Source organism: Podarcis pityusensis (genome assembly GCF_964106645.2).
Source record: "Podarcis pityusensis genome assembly, chromosome: 2".
In the NCBI taxonomy this organism is placed as follows: Eukaryota; Metazoa; Chordata; class Lepidosauria; order Squamata; family Lacertidae; genus Podarcis; species Podarcis pityusensis.
In genome coordinates, this window is record NC_138029.1 from 102,160,048 (window position 1) to 102,176,452 (window position 16,405).

At 44.9% G+C, this 16,405-nt stretch overlaps 2 protein-coding genes across 3 annotated transcripts in view; one reads left to right on the forward strand and one right to left on the reverse strand.

Moving 5' to 3' along the window:
* The window catches only part of PRICKLE2 (prickle planar cell polarity protein 2), a 267,560-nt gene that overhangs the window by 226,048 nt on the left and 25,107 nt on the right, over positions 1-16,405 (forward strand). For both annotated transcript variants that reach the window (XM_080995690.1, XM_080995691.1), the window contains one exon: positions 10,381-11,247. In XM_080995690.1, coding sequence (XP_080851816.1) covers positions 10,381-11,247 — 867 coding nt within the window. The remainder of the gene's footprint in view (positions 1-10,380; positions 11,248-16,405) is intronic.
* Positions 1-16,405, reverse strand: part of LOC308471633 (uncharacterized protein C3orf49) — a 303,591-nt gene that overhangs the window by 78,351 nt on the left and 208,835 nt on the right. The gene's annotated exons all lie outside the window — the stretch shown is intronic.

Genomic DNA, 16,405 nt, shown 5'->3' on the forward strand with positions numbered 1-16,405 from the left:
GAAACTGTAACTCAATAAAGACTTTTATTTAATGATCGCTGGCTAGCGTGATCCTCTGTGAGCTAGGATCTGGAAGCAACTCTGACAGTTTGAATATGTTGGGAAATCTCACTCAGAAGGCTTTACAAAACAACAACCCATAGAGCCATGTTCTAAAATATTACGATGTAATATCTCCCGTCAAGCTCAATTAAAGAAGTGAAGGCGTCTGAAAGTGCTAAAATCCAGCCCTCCGCAGTCTTAAATCCAGGTCATGAAAACCAAATGAAGAATACTAGCTGAGGGCTTATCAACACTTATCTATTGCCCAGCTCTTCCCAGGCATAGGTCTGCACTGTCCCGGTCTGTTTCTGACTGCTCTTTTTTTTTGGGGGGGGGTGTTCCTGCTGAAGAACTACCCGTGTGTGAGTGGCTTTCTTTGAGGTGGAAACTCTGTTGGTTGCTGGAAAGCCTTGTCTTAGTTGCATGGGATGCATGGCGTCTGCATGTCAGCGCTGCAGGTGGTAATCATTCAAACAGGTGTGAGCAAAGGGCAGGGGGGGGGGCGTTGTGGCCGCTGATGTAACAAAGCCTGTGGAATCTGGCATGTACAGGTAGTGTTGTGGTGCTTTTCTCCTTCCGTAGCTGCTATAAGGGAGAGTCATGGGGGCAGATTGCTCATGAGTAGAAAGTCACAGGTGGACCAAAGCAGGTTATTTAATAATAATAATAATAATAATAATAATAATAATAATAATAATAATTTATTATTTGTACCCCGCCCATCTGGCTGGGTTTCACCAGCCACACTGGGCGGCTTCCATAGAAACCAAAAATACACTAAAATATCACACATTAAAAACTCCCCTGAACAGGGCTAGGGCTGCCTTAAGATGTCTTCTGAATGTCAGGTAGTTCTTTATCGCTTTGACATCTGATGGGAGGGTGTTCCACAGGGTGGGCGCCACTACCGAGAAGGCCCTCTGCCTGGTTCCCTGTAGCTTTGCTTCTCGCAATGAGGGAACCGCCAGAAGGCCCTCGGCGCTGGACCTCAGCGTCCGGGCAGAACGATGGGGGTGGAGACGCTCCTTCAGGTATACTGGGCCGAGGCCGTTTAGGGCTTTAAAGGTCAACACCAGCACTTTGAATTGTGCTCGGAAACGTACTGGGAGCCAATGTAGGTCTTTCAAGACCAGTGTTATGTGGTCTCGGCGGCCGCCCCCAGTCACCAGTCTAGCTGCCGCATTCTGGATTAGTTGTAGTTTCCGAGTCACCTTCAAAGGTAGCCCCACGTAGAGCGCATTGCAGTAGTCCAAGTGGGAGATAACTAGAGCATGCACCACTCTGGCGAGACAGTCCACGGGCAGGTAGGGTCTTAGCCTGCGTACCAGGTGGAGTTGGTAGACAGCTGCCCTGGATACAGAATTGACCTGCGCCTCCATGGACAGCTGTGAGTCCAAAATGACTCCCAGGCTGCGCACCTGGTCCTTCAGGGGCACAGTTACCCTATTCAGGACCAGGGAATCCTCCACACCAGCCCACCCCATATATATATTATATATATATATATATATATATATATATATATATATATATATGTATGTATTTTTAAAAATCCAAAAGAGTAACCAAATATGATTCCATCAGAACATAAAACCTTTAATGATGATGATTTTATTTGTACCCCACCCATCTGCCGGGTTTGCCCCAGCCACTCTGGGCGGCCTCCAAGATATATAACAACATAACAAAACATTATGCATTAAAAAGCTTTCCTATACAAGGCTGCCTTCGTATGTCTTCTAAAGTTTATACAGTGGTACCTCTGGATGCGAACGGGATCCGTTCCGAAGCCGCGTTCGCATCCTGAGTAGCCCGTAACCCATGACTGCGCGTCTGCGCAGGTCGCAATTCGCCCCTTCTGCGCATGCCCGTGACATCATTTTGAGCGTCTGCGCATGCGCGAGCCGCGAAACCCAGAAGTAACGCGCTCCGTTACTTCCGGGTCGCTGCGGAGAGCAACCCGAAAATACTTAACCTGAAGCTACTTCAGCCTGAGGTATGACTGTATGACTCATCTCCTTGACATCTGATTCAAAACAAATAGTAGATAATTCCCCCACTAATACATTTCAGGGGTTTTTTAGCATTGTGTCTTAATGGTTGTAACCTGCCTTGGGACCTTAGGGTGAAGGAATAACAACAACAACAACAACAACTATATGAAATCCAAAGTATCAGAAATGAGAACGATCTCCTTTATAATTCTATAATTAAGATGACACATGAACAGTTGGCTTGCCATCAGTGTCCCTAAGCTGTTCCAAAATTAAATTCCCTTTCTCAGGAATATGAGCACACGCTGTAGTTCAAAAAAACACCACCAAAGCAAAACTCATTTTAAATGGGGAGACCCATCTGTAGCTAATGTTCTTCTTTTGAAGCTTATATATCCTGGAATTTAAGAGAGGACAAGTCTTAACAAGAAGACAGTATCTGAACTGGCATATTACCTATTCTTAATTTCCTGTTTTTTCCATACAGTTCCTTGAATCAGTTTTTCAGTGCATTAACAAACATTTTAACAAGAATGCATCTCAGATGCTTATTTGGATTTTAATCCAAATTAAAATTATCCTTGGCTTGCTCTTCTGAGAACTCAAGGAAAGTACTGGACCAATATTCTGTAAAGGACAGTGTTGTTGTTGTTGTTATTGTTGTTGTTGTTACAGTGGTACCTCAGGTTACAAACACCTCGGGTTACGAACACTTCGAGTTACAGACTCCGCTAACCCAGAAGTAGTACCTCTGGTTAAGAACTTTACCTCAGGATGAGAACAGAAATCGTGTGGCGGCAGCGGGAGGCCCCATTAGCTAAAGTGGTACCTCAGGTTAAGAACAGTTTCAGGTTAAGAATGGACCTCCGGAACGAATTAAGTTTGTAACCAGAGGTACCACTGTATTATTAATTTATACCCTGCCTTTTCCATTGATGAGACTCAAGGCAGCTTGGAGATATAAGCAAGAACACCTAAAAACATAGAAAAATCAATAATCATAGAATTAAAACTACATACATATATAAAATCTGGGGTTTTTTAACGGAGGTAATTAAATAGTGGAACAACTAAAAGAAAGATACTATTAAAATTACAAGTGTTTTTTTAAAAGAAAGTCTTGATTGGGTGCTGAAAACTTAATAAAGAAGGTGGCAGGCAGACTTCTCCAGGGAGGATGTTCCATAAATGGGGCAGCTCCACTGAAATTACCCTCTCCCCAGTTGCTACCTGCCTCACTTTTGTTTGTAGAAGGGCTTATGAAGAAGAACTTCGTTTTCAGGCAACCTCATATGGGGTCAACAAGTGCCAGCTCTTTGCAAAGACTACCAAGGCAGTTTTAGGAGCAAATGGGATATTTTCACATCAAAATTCTGTTACTCTAACCATTACACTACACTTGCTCTCCTACAAAGAGAGCTCAGTGAGTGCCACATTCCCTTGTTTTGAGATGTTAGGCCACACTATGCTACACTGCGTCATACTTTAAATTCTGCATTTTACTTAATTGCAGAAGGGGCTTCTTTTAGTCAGATGTACTGACTCCGTGACTACGGAGATGCATGAATATGATCAGTAACGTTCTGTTCTCGAAAGACGTTCTTAGTTCCAAAAGCTACTTTGCTGTATGTAGGTAGGTGTTACTAAGGTAACAGCTTGTCACCTCCCCCAGTGTATCCTTTGATGAACTCGGCTGCAAAATAAAGGTATGTATAGGGATCCAAATTATCAAATAGATGCAGTTTTGATAGGAAAAGCTGGCATGCTATAGGCATGCTGCAGGCAATCTGCAGCAGCTGTTGGGGGTTTTTAAAGATACTCAACTTATTTTTTTAAGATAATCAAATTATTGCACAAGGAACTCTTTTTTCTTGTAGTGGCACGATTGCTCATATCAAAAAATTTGAAAGGACCTCTACATATCGTACAATGGAAACAGGAAGTGTGGACAATTGCTTTATCTGAGAAACTAACCAAAGGAGAACATGCCCTGAATGATGCAACTGATAGGGATGATTTTGCTCAAATATGGCATCCCTTTACAAAGTACAGTGGTGCCCCGCAAGACGAATGCCTCGCAAGACGGAAAACCCGCTAGACGAAAGGGTTTTCCGTTTTTGAGTTGCTTCGCAGGACGAATTTCCCTATGGGCTTGCTTCGCAAGACGAAAATGTCTTGCGAGTCTAGAGATTTTTTTTTCGCTCCCCCCCCCCTTTATCTAATCTGCTAAGCCTTTAATAGCCTTTAATAGCCTTTTAGCAGCTAATCCCCTAAGCCTTTAAGCCTTTAATAGCCGCTAAACCGCTAATAGCGCTAATCCGTTAAGCCGCTAATAGGGTTGCTTCGCAAGACGAAAAAACCGCTAGATGAAGACTCTCGCGGAATGGATTAATTTCGTCTTGCGAGGCACCACTGTATTCAAACAAACCCCCTGATGTCTGGCACCTACCAATAATGCATAATGCATATAGATTTATGGGGAAATCTGCTGTATTAGTCTTCTGTTCTGGGAAAGGGGCAGCAGGAGGAAAACCAATTGTTTTGGTAATGTTATGTTTATATCTTAATAATAATATTAATAAGGGGGAAAGCAATTATGTGGGGATACACTCGAATGTATTGTGAAGCCTTCCCCTCCAAATGTTTCTGGATTATAGCTCCCATCTTCACTGCCTTTTGGGCACATTGGCTGGGAATGATGGGACATCAAGAGAGCACATGTTGACCTCCCCTGGTGTAGAACTTCCATCTCTTAGCCTCAGTGAGCTTCTCATGAGCATTGGCCCCAATAGAAGGGACAACCCAGTGGAACTGATCCCTGTATCTTCTGCCTTTTGTGTGATAACCAGCCCCCTTTAAAAAATTCAGCAGACAGCCTTGCACATTGTTAGGAAGAGTGAAAATGGATCTAGCGCTCTCCATCCCACCTATCAGATTTGACAGACATTTCACTGGTGGGTTGTAAATTAAAGATGATAATCATTCCATAAAGGCTGTGGGGAGGATTGCAGCGAATTACTCGCTTAGAATGTGAGCCCCATTCTTCCCAGGAAATTCAAACCTCAGTAAACAGCATTTCACTTAAGTAGATTTGCAAGTTCGGGTGCAGGAATGTTCTGTTTCCGTTTTCCAAGTGTGAGTAATTTTCTTCGTAAGGTGTATGTTATTATTTATGTACTTAAGAATCTCAGTTCTTTGCTTCTCTTGATTCAGCTTTTTAAATATGTTGCTACCTGCCCTCAGCCTTTGGGATGATGCAGATGAGAAACTGAATTAAAATGGATCACACAGTCAGCGCCATAATAATTGCCAGTGGATTGCATTTTAACATAGCCCACAAGCCGGATGCAGCCCTCAGCCAATTTAATCTGGTCTCCAGCAGCCCCACCAAATTTAAATCCAGTTGTGGCAGCAAGTGTGAAAATGTGATGTTTAAGAGTTGTAGGATCATAAACACCCATACATATTGGTTGTATGCCCTTTGGATCAAGGGGTTTGGGCTGCTTTGCTCCTTCCAGGAGCTGATCTAAGTCATGGTTTGTCTCTGCATGTTGCTGAGACCTAGGTTCATGGGTTAGCTCTCTCAGATAACTCATAAACCATACGGCAGAGGTTGCTTACAGCTCATGATTAGTCTGGAGAGAGCCAACCATTAGTCTGGGAGCAAAGCTGCCATGACTTCCTCTCCTGCAGCCTCTCTTGTGTGTTCACTCTCTAAGCCAGCCTTTCTCAACCTGTGGGTCCCCAGATGTCGTTGAACTACAACTCCCATCACCCCTAGCTAGCAAGGCCACAGCTCAGGGATGATGGGAGTTGTAGTCCAACAACATCTGGGAACCTACAGGTTGAGAACTGCTGCTCTAAGCCATGGTTTTGCATAGTGTGATGCACAAACCAGGCCTCTGAAAACAAAAGCACATTTTTAAAACAATAACAACTGGGCACACCCTGAATTCTAGCCTCTGAACCACCTACACAATATTATGCATGGCTGAAGACCCTTTTTCACGGGTGGTACGCAGTATTATTTTACTCCACGATAGAATGTCCTGCACTGGCTTCTGAAGTAGTGTGTAAGCAAAGCAAGGAGTCTTGCGGCACCTTAAAGACTAATAAATTTATTATGGCACGCACATTCATGAACTAGAATCCCTTAAGCTGACCATAAGTTTCTTTCTTTTAAGAATTAAGTGTACAGTGGTACCTCTTCTTAAGTACTTAATTCATTCCGGAGGTCCATTCTTAACCTGAAACTGTTCTTAACCTGAAGCACCACTTTAGCTAATGGGGCCTCCTGCTGCCGCTGCGCTGCTAGAGCACGATTTCTGTTCTCATTCTGAGGTAAAGTTCTTAACCTGAAGCACTATTTCTGGGTTAGCAGAGTCTGTAACCTGAAGTGTATGTAACCTGAAGCATATGTACTACTATAATCTGATATGGTTTCACACTGCTTCAACTCAAGACTTGCTCAGCAACATTTAGTGTTCTGATTGGCACAGTAGTTATACAGTGGATAGCGAGGAAGCGAAGCACAGGTATTATTTAGTAAGGCAAGCAAGAAAGCCTTGGTGTAGCTGTAACCTGGGCCTGATCATGTGATTTAAAGGCCAAAAGGGTGCTATATTATAAAAGCATAATTGCCCCATAGTATATTGTCTTACTTATCCGTTGAAAATGTTACCAGCTGCTGCCTGTGAAACTGTATGATGCGCTGACAGTTCTTGAGTGTGCAGTAAAGTCAAGATGCATCTGTTTCCCACTCAGGGATTTGACTTCTAGAGGATTAGAGGAAGGGGCAGAAAATCGAGAAGAGCAGCTGTGGTGTATTGTGTGTGTGCACGCTTAAAAAACCCAAAATCTCACACAAATGCAAAAATAGGGAGCTAGAGACAAATGCCTGAAAACCATTCCTGGAAAAAAGGAATAGTTGGAGCATGTATTCGTCATGCACTTATATGATGCCACAACATTGTGTGAAAAGGGTGTGTGCGTCCATAACTTCAGTGTGTTCTGCTCTACTGTAGTAAATGAATTGCTTCCCCAATTGGGAATGGCTCAGAGGGGGAATGATCGTGGAAGTGGGGCTTCAGCAAGAACAGTAGCGGGACTGTGGGAACCTTATTTATGCCAGGTCAAGCTCTTTGCCCATCTAGCCTAGTATGACTGGCAGCTGCTCCCCAGGCTCCCCAGTACCTGCAGTTAGGGATGGGGAAAACTCTCTGCCTGACACCCTGGAGAGCTGCCACTTGTGAGTGTAGACCATACTGAGCTTCTTAGAGACAAAGTGTGATATACCTGTAATTAAATAAATAGGAGTATCAAAGTACAGTGGTACCTCTTCTTAAGTACTTAATTCGTTCCGGAGGTCCATTCTTAACCTGAAACTGTTCTTAACCTGAAGCACCACTTTAGCTAATGGGGCCTCCTGCTGCTGCCGCGCCGCTGGAGCACAATTTCTGTCCTCATCCTGAAGCAAAGTTCTTAACCCGAGGTACTATTTCTGGGTTAGCGGAGTCTGTAACCTGAAGCGTATGTAACCCGAGGTACCACTGTAATGCTAAAAATAATCCAGTAAAGTACCGTATTTTTCACTCTGTAAGACTCACTTTTTCCCTCCTAAAAAGTAAGGGGAAATGTGTCTGTGTCTTATGGAGCGAATGCAGGCTGTGCAGCTATCCCAGAAGCCAGAACAGCAAGAGGGATTGCTGCTTTCACTGCGCAGCGATCCCTCTTGCTGTTCTGGCTTCTGAGATTCAGAATATTTTTTTTCTTGTTTTCCTCCTCCAAAAACTAGGTGCGTCTTGTGGTCTGGTGCGTCTTATAAAGCGAAAAATACTGTATATTGAGTTTGAGTTCTGTTAGTGCAATTTCACTCGTTTTTCCAAATTACACCATGAGCAGCCCACTCTCCACAGCTATAGATTCTGTTTAGATTTAGCACGCCAGCTGCACCCTCCCTTTCCCTAAGGAATATGTGCATGTGCCAACGTGGCATTCAGCAGTATTGGCAGGAGTGTAAGGTATCACTGGGATGTGGCTTTGCCCAGTGCAAGGTATCAGTGGAGAAGCTGAAGGCTACATTCTGTATGCCTCAATATAGCATGGTGAGCCAGCATGGCAAAACGCTACGGGATCTCTCTGTATACTTGCATCTTTATAAGCTTCACTTCTAAGACCAGAAGAACTGTGCAATGGTAGATTAGATCACAATGTACCATTATCTCTTAAAGTTTATGCAGCTAGTGTGTTAATGCTTGTCTTGTGCCATGAGACAATACAGTGGTACCTCATGCTACAAATGCTGCAGGTTACGCGTTCCGCTAACCTGGAAGTAGATGCCCCTTGTTGCGACCTTTGCCCCGGGATGCGAGCGGAAGTCGCGCTCTGGTGGCAGCGGGAGGCGCCATTAGAGAAAGCGCGCCTCATGTTGCAAGCAGTTTCCTGTTACGAACGGACCTCCGGAACAGATTAAATATGTAACACGAGGTACCACTGTAGACACTTCATGCAGAACTGAGTGGGAAAGGAGTTTTCTTTACTGGGAACTCTGGAAAAGGCTGGCTACTGGAAAGCGGGAAAACTCTGGTGTTCTGCTGGCAAGACTCTGCTGGAGCTGTGTATACTCTGCCCAAAGTGTGGTATAGTATCAACAATAGATGGTGGACCCAAATCTTAACAGGTTATGGGCCAACTGACTTCTACAAGTCATAACTAGTTAAACCAGAATGGCTACAATTCAAACTCATTATATACGATATACTTTACTGGATTGTGGTGTTTTTTTTAGGATTACTCCAATCTCATTTGTTTTATTATAGGTAATGTATGTCATACATTTTCTCTAAGAAGCTCAGAAAAATCTTACCTTTCTCTCTAGGCTGCCCTTCCATTCTGTAGAATCATAGAACTGTAGAGTGGTAAGGGACCGCAGCGGTTATCTAATCCAACCCCTTGCAATGCAAAAAATCACAACTAAAGCATCCCTGACAGATGGCCACCCAGCCTTTGCTTAAAAAGATCTGATGTGTGTCTGTGAAATGTTCTGATTGGTTAGATAAAGGAATTCATATACTGTATTTGCCTTGGAGGAGGGCCTAAGTGGTAGAGCACCTGCTTTTCATGCAGCATGTCCCAGGTTCAATCCTCAACATCTCTAGGTAGGCCTGGGAAAGACTTCCCGCCTGAAACCCTGGAGAGCAGCTGCCAGTCAATGTAGGCTATACTTAGCTAGATGAACTGTTGGACTGACTCAATAGAAGGCTCCTAAAAAATAGATATCCAAGCCAGGCTGGCCCTATCATTAGGCAGAGTGAGGTGACTGCCTCAGGTGGCAAATGCTGGGAGGAGAGCAGAACTGAAGTAACATTTGAAGTAAATTTGAGGGGAGGGGAAACTGCCACACTAGGCAGTTCTAACATGCGTAAAAGGAAAGACGCCGCCTCATCCTTCACCTCATAGAAGATAAATGTCTTGGGCACGCTCTACGTAGCCATGGAAGCAACTACATAGTATGGTTGTGTGCTTAGCCTTGGTATAGATCACTCCTTGCTCTCCATTGTCAACATCTTTCTGATCCATTTCTGTTCTGGAAGTTTGAGCCATGCCACTTTGCCTTTTAAAAAACAACAACAAACCTGCCCCATGGATTAGAATAAAGAGAGCCAGAAATAGACGGTTTGAAGCCAGCTTTTTACTTCTGAACACAGAGTAAAAACTCGCCACGGTGCTAATTCGTCTGTGCTAAATATGGCAGTGGTGATCTGTGCTAATTCCATTGGCAGCTGGTCTGACCTGTGACGGGTAAGCTTTGGGACCCTTTGCTGGGAACAGTGTTTCTCATTGTTAAAACCACAATGCATTTAATTCTTCTGGTAATCCCCAGGGGGAGTTAAGCGTATGAGCAAGGCACACTTTGTCCTCCGCACACTCCGCCCCACTGTTTCATGATGGAAGGTTGGTGACAAAGGAAGGCAAACTGGGCAACTTGGGGTCATTCCTATTTTCCTTCCTCCTATGGAACAGAAGACTAGGCTAGAGAAAATGGGATTACTATTAATTTTTCTTTTGATCTGGAGCACAACGGAGACCTGGTACCTAGAGATGAGTTTAATATTTTATTGCCTATCCCAAGCAGATTTCAGCAAACAGTGTGAAGATCATGGTGTACTATTTGTGATCCTTTATCACAGTCTCAGGTTTCAGGTTGGTATCATGGCTAGCATGTTGAACTTCAACTACTCCGATTCCCCACCAGAGTTCAGGAGCCTTAACGTCACATCCAGTTGGTCCTAATTGTTCTCTAGATTAGTCGATGCTCACCATATTTCTCTCCTTTTTTCCAAAGGCATTGATCAGGGTCAGATGACGTATGACGGCCAGCACTGGCATGCCACGGAGACCTGCTTTTGCTGTGCACAGTGCAAGAAGTCTCTGCTTGGACGACCGTTCCTGCCGAAGCAAGGGCAGATTTTCTGTTCCAGGGCGTGCAGCATGGGCGACGACCCCAACGGCTCGGATTCATCAGACTCCGCCTTCCAGAGCGCCAGAGCCAAAGAGTCGCGGCGTAGCGCCAAGATCGGCAAGAACAGGAACAAGGGAGAAGAGGGCGCCCCCAGCCAGGGCAGCAGCCAGCTGCAGGTGACCTCCAGCAGGCTGTCTACGGATGTGGACCCCCTCTCCTTGCAGATGGACTTGCTGAGCTTGTCCAGCCAAACGCCCAGCCTCAACAGGGACCACATCTGGAGGAGCAGAGACGAAGCCTACCACTACGGGAATAAAATGGAGCAAAGTCAGTCGCAAAGCCCTCTGCAGCTCCTCAGCCAGTGTAACATCAGGACTTCCTACAACCCAGGGCAGAGCCCAAGCAGCCAGCAGGAGCTGTGGGGCAAACATTTCAGCAACCCAAAGAGGAGCTCCTCCCTGGCCATGAAGGGACACGGCGGCAGCTTCATCCAAGAATGCCGGGAAGATTATTACTCAGGAAGGCTACGCTCGCAGGAGAGTTACAGTGACATGTCCAACCAGAGCTTTGGCGACACCAGGGGGAGTTACAAGGTCTCCAAGTACAACCAGGAGGAAGACAGCAGTCGATCTGCACAGCAGTGCCGGACCAGGCATCCCATCAACGCACTGAAGTTCACCGAGGAACTGGCGCCCACAGAACAAACGCCACGGGGTTCGATGGAGTCCCTCGCTCTTTCCAATGCCACAGGTAGGGGTGCTGTTTTAGAGCGTGGTGCTTTTGCTGTGACATTACGGTGGGAAATTCAGGTAAATGATGTTTGCCCAGTATTTTTCTGTTGGTCTTATTGCTTCAATGGGCAATCCTGCCCTAGGTCGGGGTGATGTCATTGTGTTGAGTATGTATTGCTGCAAATATGGAGGGCTGTGAAGATTTAAGTGTACTTGGTTTGGACCTTCGCAAGGGCTGGATTGAACATTCTGCGGGAATAGGTGCCTGGCTGAACGAATAACCTTTTGCAGAAGAATCACATGGAAGGTCCATTTTGGGGAGATTATCCTGCTCTTGTTGTTGCAGACCTGTTTTGTATCCCCAGCTGCTAGAGAGCAACATGCAAGTTTTGCCTTCAGGAAACGATACCTGTTTGTTCTGATGCCATTAGGGCAGGGATGGGGAACATGCAGGGATGGGGAATATGTGACCACCCCACCCCGGATGTTGGTGGACTCACAACTCACATCAGCCCCAGTCAACATGGACAGTGGTTCAGGGATGATGAGATCTGCAGTCCAGCGGCATGGGGAGGGACGCAGTTTCCCCACTTGAGACTTACGGTCTCAGGATGGAAGACCTGGAGATTAACCACCAACATGAATCTCCTTCCTCCTCCATGCTTGTTTGCTCCTGGCTGTGTTGCTTACGGGGTGAGAAGCAGGCATTTCTCCTGATATTCTGGTACACCCATTGAGAGGGCATCATCTCCCAGTGAGATTGAGCTGGGAACAGAAAGATATACATAGGTAGGTAGGTAGGTAGGTAGGTAGATGAGAGAGAGAGATGATAGATAGATGGATAGATGATAGATAGATAGATAGATAGATAGATAGATAGATGATAGATAGATAATGGGGCAGATGCAGCCTGCCTGGAATGAGAAGCAAAATGACATTGCAGTGTGTGTGGCAGCACATGTCAGGTGCGGCAGTGGAGCGTGGAGGAGAATCCAGCCTCTGCCTCTCAGTGAATCCTCAAGGGGGAGGGATGTCTGTGGTCTTGATAGCGTGGCTCAGCAAAGGGGGCTTCTTCTCAAATGTGGTGTGGGCTTTCATAGACAGATGCAGGAAGCTGCTGAGGCCAATCCCAAGCTTCATTCGGATGGAATGTCTGTGCAGCAATCATCACTTCTTCTTTTTTGCAAGCTTATTATTAATATTACTGCTTGCCTTGGGTCTACCTCATGCAGATTTTGCAGTGTGCCACGGTCTCCTGCGGCCCTCCTCTCTCTCACAGGCTAGTTTACTAACATGTTTTGTCACACACGCACAGGCACATGATGTTTTCTCTCTCACACAGCACTCTATCTTGATCTTCAGGGATGGAGAGGAGGAAATGCTGGCTCTTGAGCTTCAGCCATGCTTCTCCCTCCCCTCTCCACAGTGAGATGAAGAGGGAGAAACGTACTTGGAGAAAAACAAATCCTTCACACTGAAGACATGAAGGGGTAAAAGCTTCTACTGATCTTCAGGAGAGATCTAGACATGACGTTTCTCTTCCCTTCCAGCCATCTTGATGCTGAGTTGTGGAAGAGGAAACTCTTGCCTCTTGATCTCCATTGAAGATCTTCCTCTCCTCCAGCGATCTTCAATTTAGGTTTAAATAATCGCACTAAACTCTCCTTTCCCTCTCTCGCTTTTCATCCTTTTCCATGTTTAAGTCTTCTCTCTTCCCTTCAATCACTTTCTACGTTTAAATCTTGTTCTGTACATTCCTGAGTTCATGTAGGACTTCAACAATCCAGTTTAATCTGCTGTTTTTAGTGCTCAGGATACTTAGGAAAAGGGCTTGACATTTAAAAATTGGCCTCTTGCTGTGGCCACCCCAGGTTGGCTATGGTCTCAGCTGTGATGATGCTTCTGATATAGCAACAGAGAAGATACTCAGAGGTAACAGGAGAGGAAGCCAGCTGCTCCTACTGAAATGCTGTTAATGAGGAACTAGAACTCGGAATTCAAGCCAAATGGATTTTGAGGGACTGCTCCAAGGAAACTACTCAGAATGCACCAAAGTGGGAAATGCAAGGAAAACCACAGTGGGTTAAAAAAAGTGTTTAAAATCAAAACACATTGCCACCTTGTATGAAGCTCACTTCCTTTGGAGAATGATCGCAGAGTTGGGAACATGTGCTACTCTTAAAAGCATTGTTAAAGTATTACCAGGATTTCTTTTCCATTTGCAATCCACCTGCATTACTTAAGTGACTTTTCTAAGACAGAGTAGACTTCATTTTTAATTGAGTAGAGTGTTCAGTCATAAAGCAATTCTCACTCCTGCAGGTACAATCTACAGTCAGTTTTATCAAAGGAGCTGTTATTTGTATAGAGTAACAACTTCTTCTTCCTCCTCCTCCCCTTCTTCTTGCCAGTTGTCCCATAACATAAAGGCCCAGTGTTTAGTCTCCTTTCAGAGCGTTGCAGCACTTGTGGGCTAGCTATGACAGTCCCACTGTGGCAAATTCCACAGTTCATCTCCCTTTGATTTGTATCTCAAGCAGAATTCCTTTATGTAGCGTGACTTTTGGTTTATTTCAAAACAATTCCTTTGACGCTCTTTATCCTCTCCTTCAAGAAGAGCAGGAATCAATGCCAGCTGTACAAAAGAGGGATGGATTTCAAGTCCTGGGAGACTGAGAAGTTGCCATAACCAAAGGCAGTTGCGAGATATATAAAAAACCTCTTTGAAAGTAGCTACAGTTCTCCATGTATAAAATGTGTTATGACTTCTTAAAATATCCCCAAACCCTAAGTACGGAATATGATCAGAGGCATTTGAATTGTGCCTCCATTAAAAAATAAAAGTATCTGCATTGAAAGAAAAAAACACACACTTGAAACAGAAGTCGAATGGCAGATATCTAGAAAGCTTGCAAGTCCTTTATGGCAGTGGCATCCCTCTCATTCTTTTCACCACGTAGGTTAATGGTGCAACTTAGATATAGGCCTATGCATACAAAGAAATGTGCTTTGTGCCCTCAATGCTTCTATCAGATCACACACAATTCACAATGCCCCTTTTGCCTGAGCATGAGCAATTCCAGCCCATCCTTGTAGGGGGGAAATACAACGTATGTCTGATCACAAATATATCTGGCAGCCACTCCCATGCAGTGGCACCCTTTTCATTCACAACAATCACTGGTAGCTGTATGCATTATTACATCTTATTCCCTCCACATGCAGAGAACAGGGCATATGGGACCAAAGAAGAGTGGAGAGGTCTGCAGGGTGGAGATGTCTCCAGTGCCTGAATTGTACAGAAATAGATCTCTGCTTTTATTGTCCAGTGTGTGTCTCTGCCCAGGCTATTGCAGACTGATCAGCTCTGTAGAAAGCAAAGCCAAGAATTTTCCGAGATCCTAACAGCATCACTTAAGTTCCAGGCAACGTCATCCGGGAAAATGAAAATGCATTATATCCTTCTCTCTGGTGTGAAGAAAGGCCTATATTGCAGAGTCTTGTAATAGACTTACAATGTCTGCCCTCTTGCAATCTCCCTTGTCATTGGCTGAGCTGCCGTGGTGTCACAGAATGTTCACAACTATTCTAGCTGCTTGGGGGTAAAGCTGCCAGTCACAGAACGCTGACAAACTTCTGAAGTAAATGGAGTAATTGAATTGAACATCGCATAGGGACTAAGGTTAGAAGGAACTGTGTGCTTTTTTCACGAAGGCAAAGCAACAGTAAGACAACTAGGCTGCTTTCAGCTTTTTACATGTGAGAAGTAATAATTTCAGGTTTTATTCTTAAGAGAGAAAAGAAGCAAGCAACATATCCAGTGGCCGGTTTGTTCACAGAAAGCAATATCCAGGTTGCATCATGTGCAGTTGAAGTCTGCAAAAGCAATTAAAGCTCATGGTGTGCTTTCTGAAGTAGTCCTTGCCGTGGGCCATGCTGTCTGTTCCTGTTCCATTTAACATTCACTCTGTTTGAGTGAAACGTGGGGCAGTCTCTGCAAAACAGGGGTGTGCTGTTAAACAGCTGCAGTTCAGCAGAACTGGCACACTGGTCACAAAGTAGACTTTGTGCCAGAATTAGATTCCATCCTCCTGAGAATTGTGTTTCCCCTTTTGCTGAGTGCCCTCTATGTTATCAGATGACCAAACGTAACCTTGCGCAGCTAAGAACCTTCGCTTTGGAAATCCTTATCCCCAAATCACCAAGTGTGTCCTGTTACCTTTCCTTTTGCTTCCTTACTTCCTGTGTTCCTCTCCCTAATGCCTTTCCCACTGAAACCCTTTGGCTTCGTTCGCCAGAATCCAATGTTGATATATATTTTTCAAAGCTATAAGAGGACAGGACAACTATAGAAAATCCAGTTATGTCATGGGAAAGCAAGAGCCAACGGAAAAAAATTCTGTCTCTTCTGCAAGGGTACTTGGCTCCTATTCTGTTTAGTGGCGGCTGGTGGGGCAAAATCATAGAATTGTAAATTTGGAAGGAGCTGCAAGGGTATTCTAGTGCAGCCCCCTGCAATGCAGGAATCTTTTGCCCAACGTGGGGCTCAAACCTACAACCCTGAGATTAAGTCTCATGCTCTACTGACTGAGCTAAGAAAGAATGAAGGAAGACCAACAGTAAGTTGAACCAGACCCCATGACAGGCATAGCCTACCCTCCTCCCTGCTGAGTTCTGCAAGGGCAACACTGAGACTATGGAATAGAAACCCAATAGGCAGGTGGAGGCTGGCTGAAGACAAACTGAGGTTGGTGGGGCACTGCCCCTTTCACCTTCATGGACCACTGCAGGACAATGCTGTTGACCTTGTGTCTGCTGTGCTGTCCCCGCTCCCTAAGCGGGTGAATAACCTTGTAGAGCAGCAGGCTTTTCCTGATCTTTTTATTATAGCAACGAGCAACAAAGTTCTTGTAAGTGGCAGCCCCCTGGCGTCTGCCATTTTGTTTCTCCCACAGTGTCCTGGGCCAACACAATTTCCCATGCGTTTGGGGAAACTAAACATGGAACAGCAACCCTGTCGAGATACAACAGGTGTGCACCTTCTGTACTTTCTGGAAACAATTGAAGACATCTTGTTGCAACAAGCTTTTCCAACTGGATGAAAAGGTCTTTGCTTTTGGGATTCATTGTGTATTGTTTTTAAACCTATCTTCCCTTGTTTTTTGTATGGTTTTAGA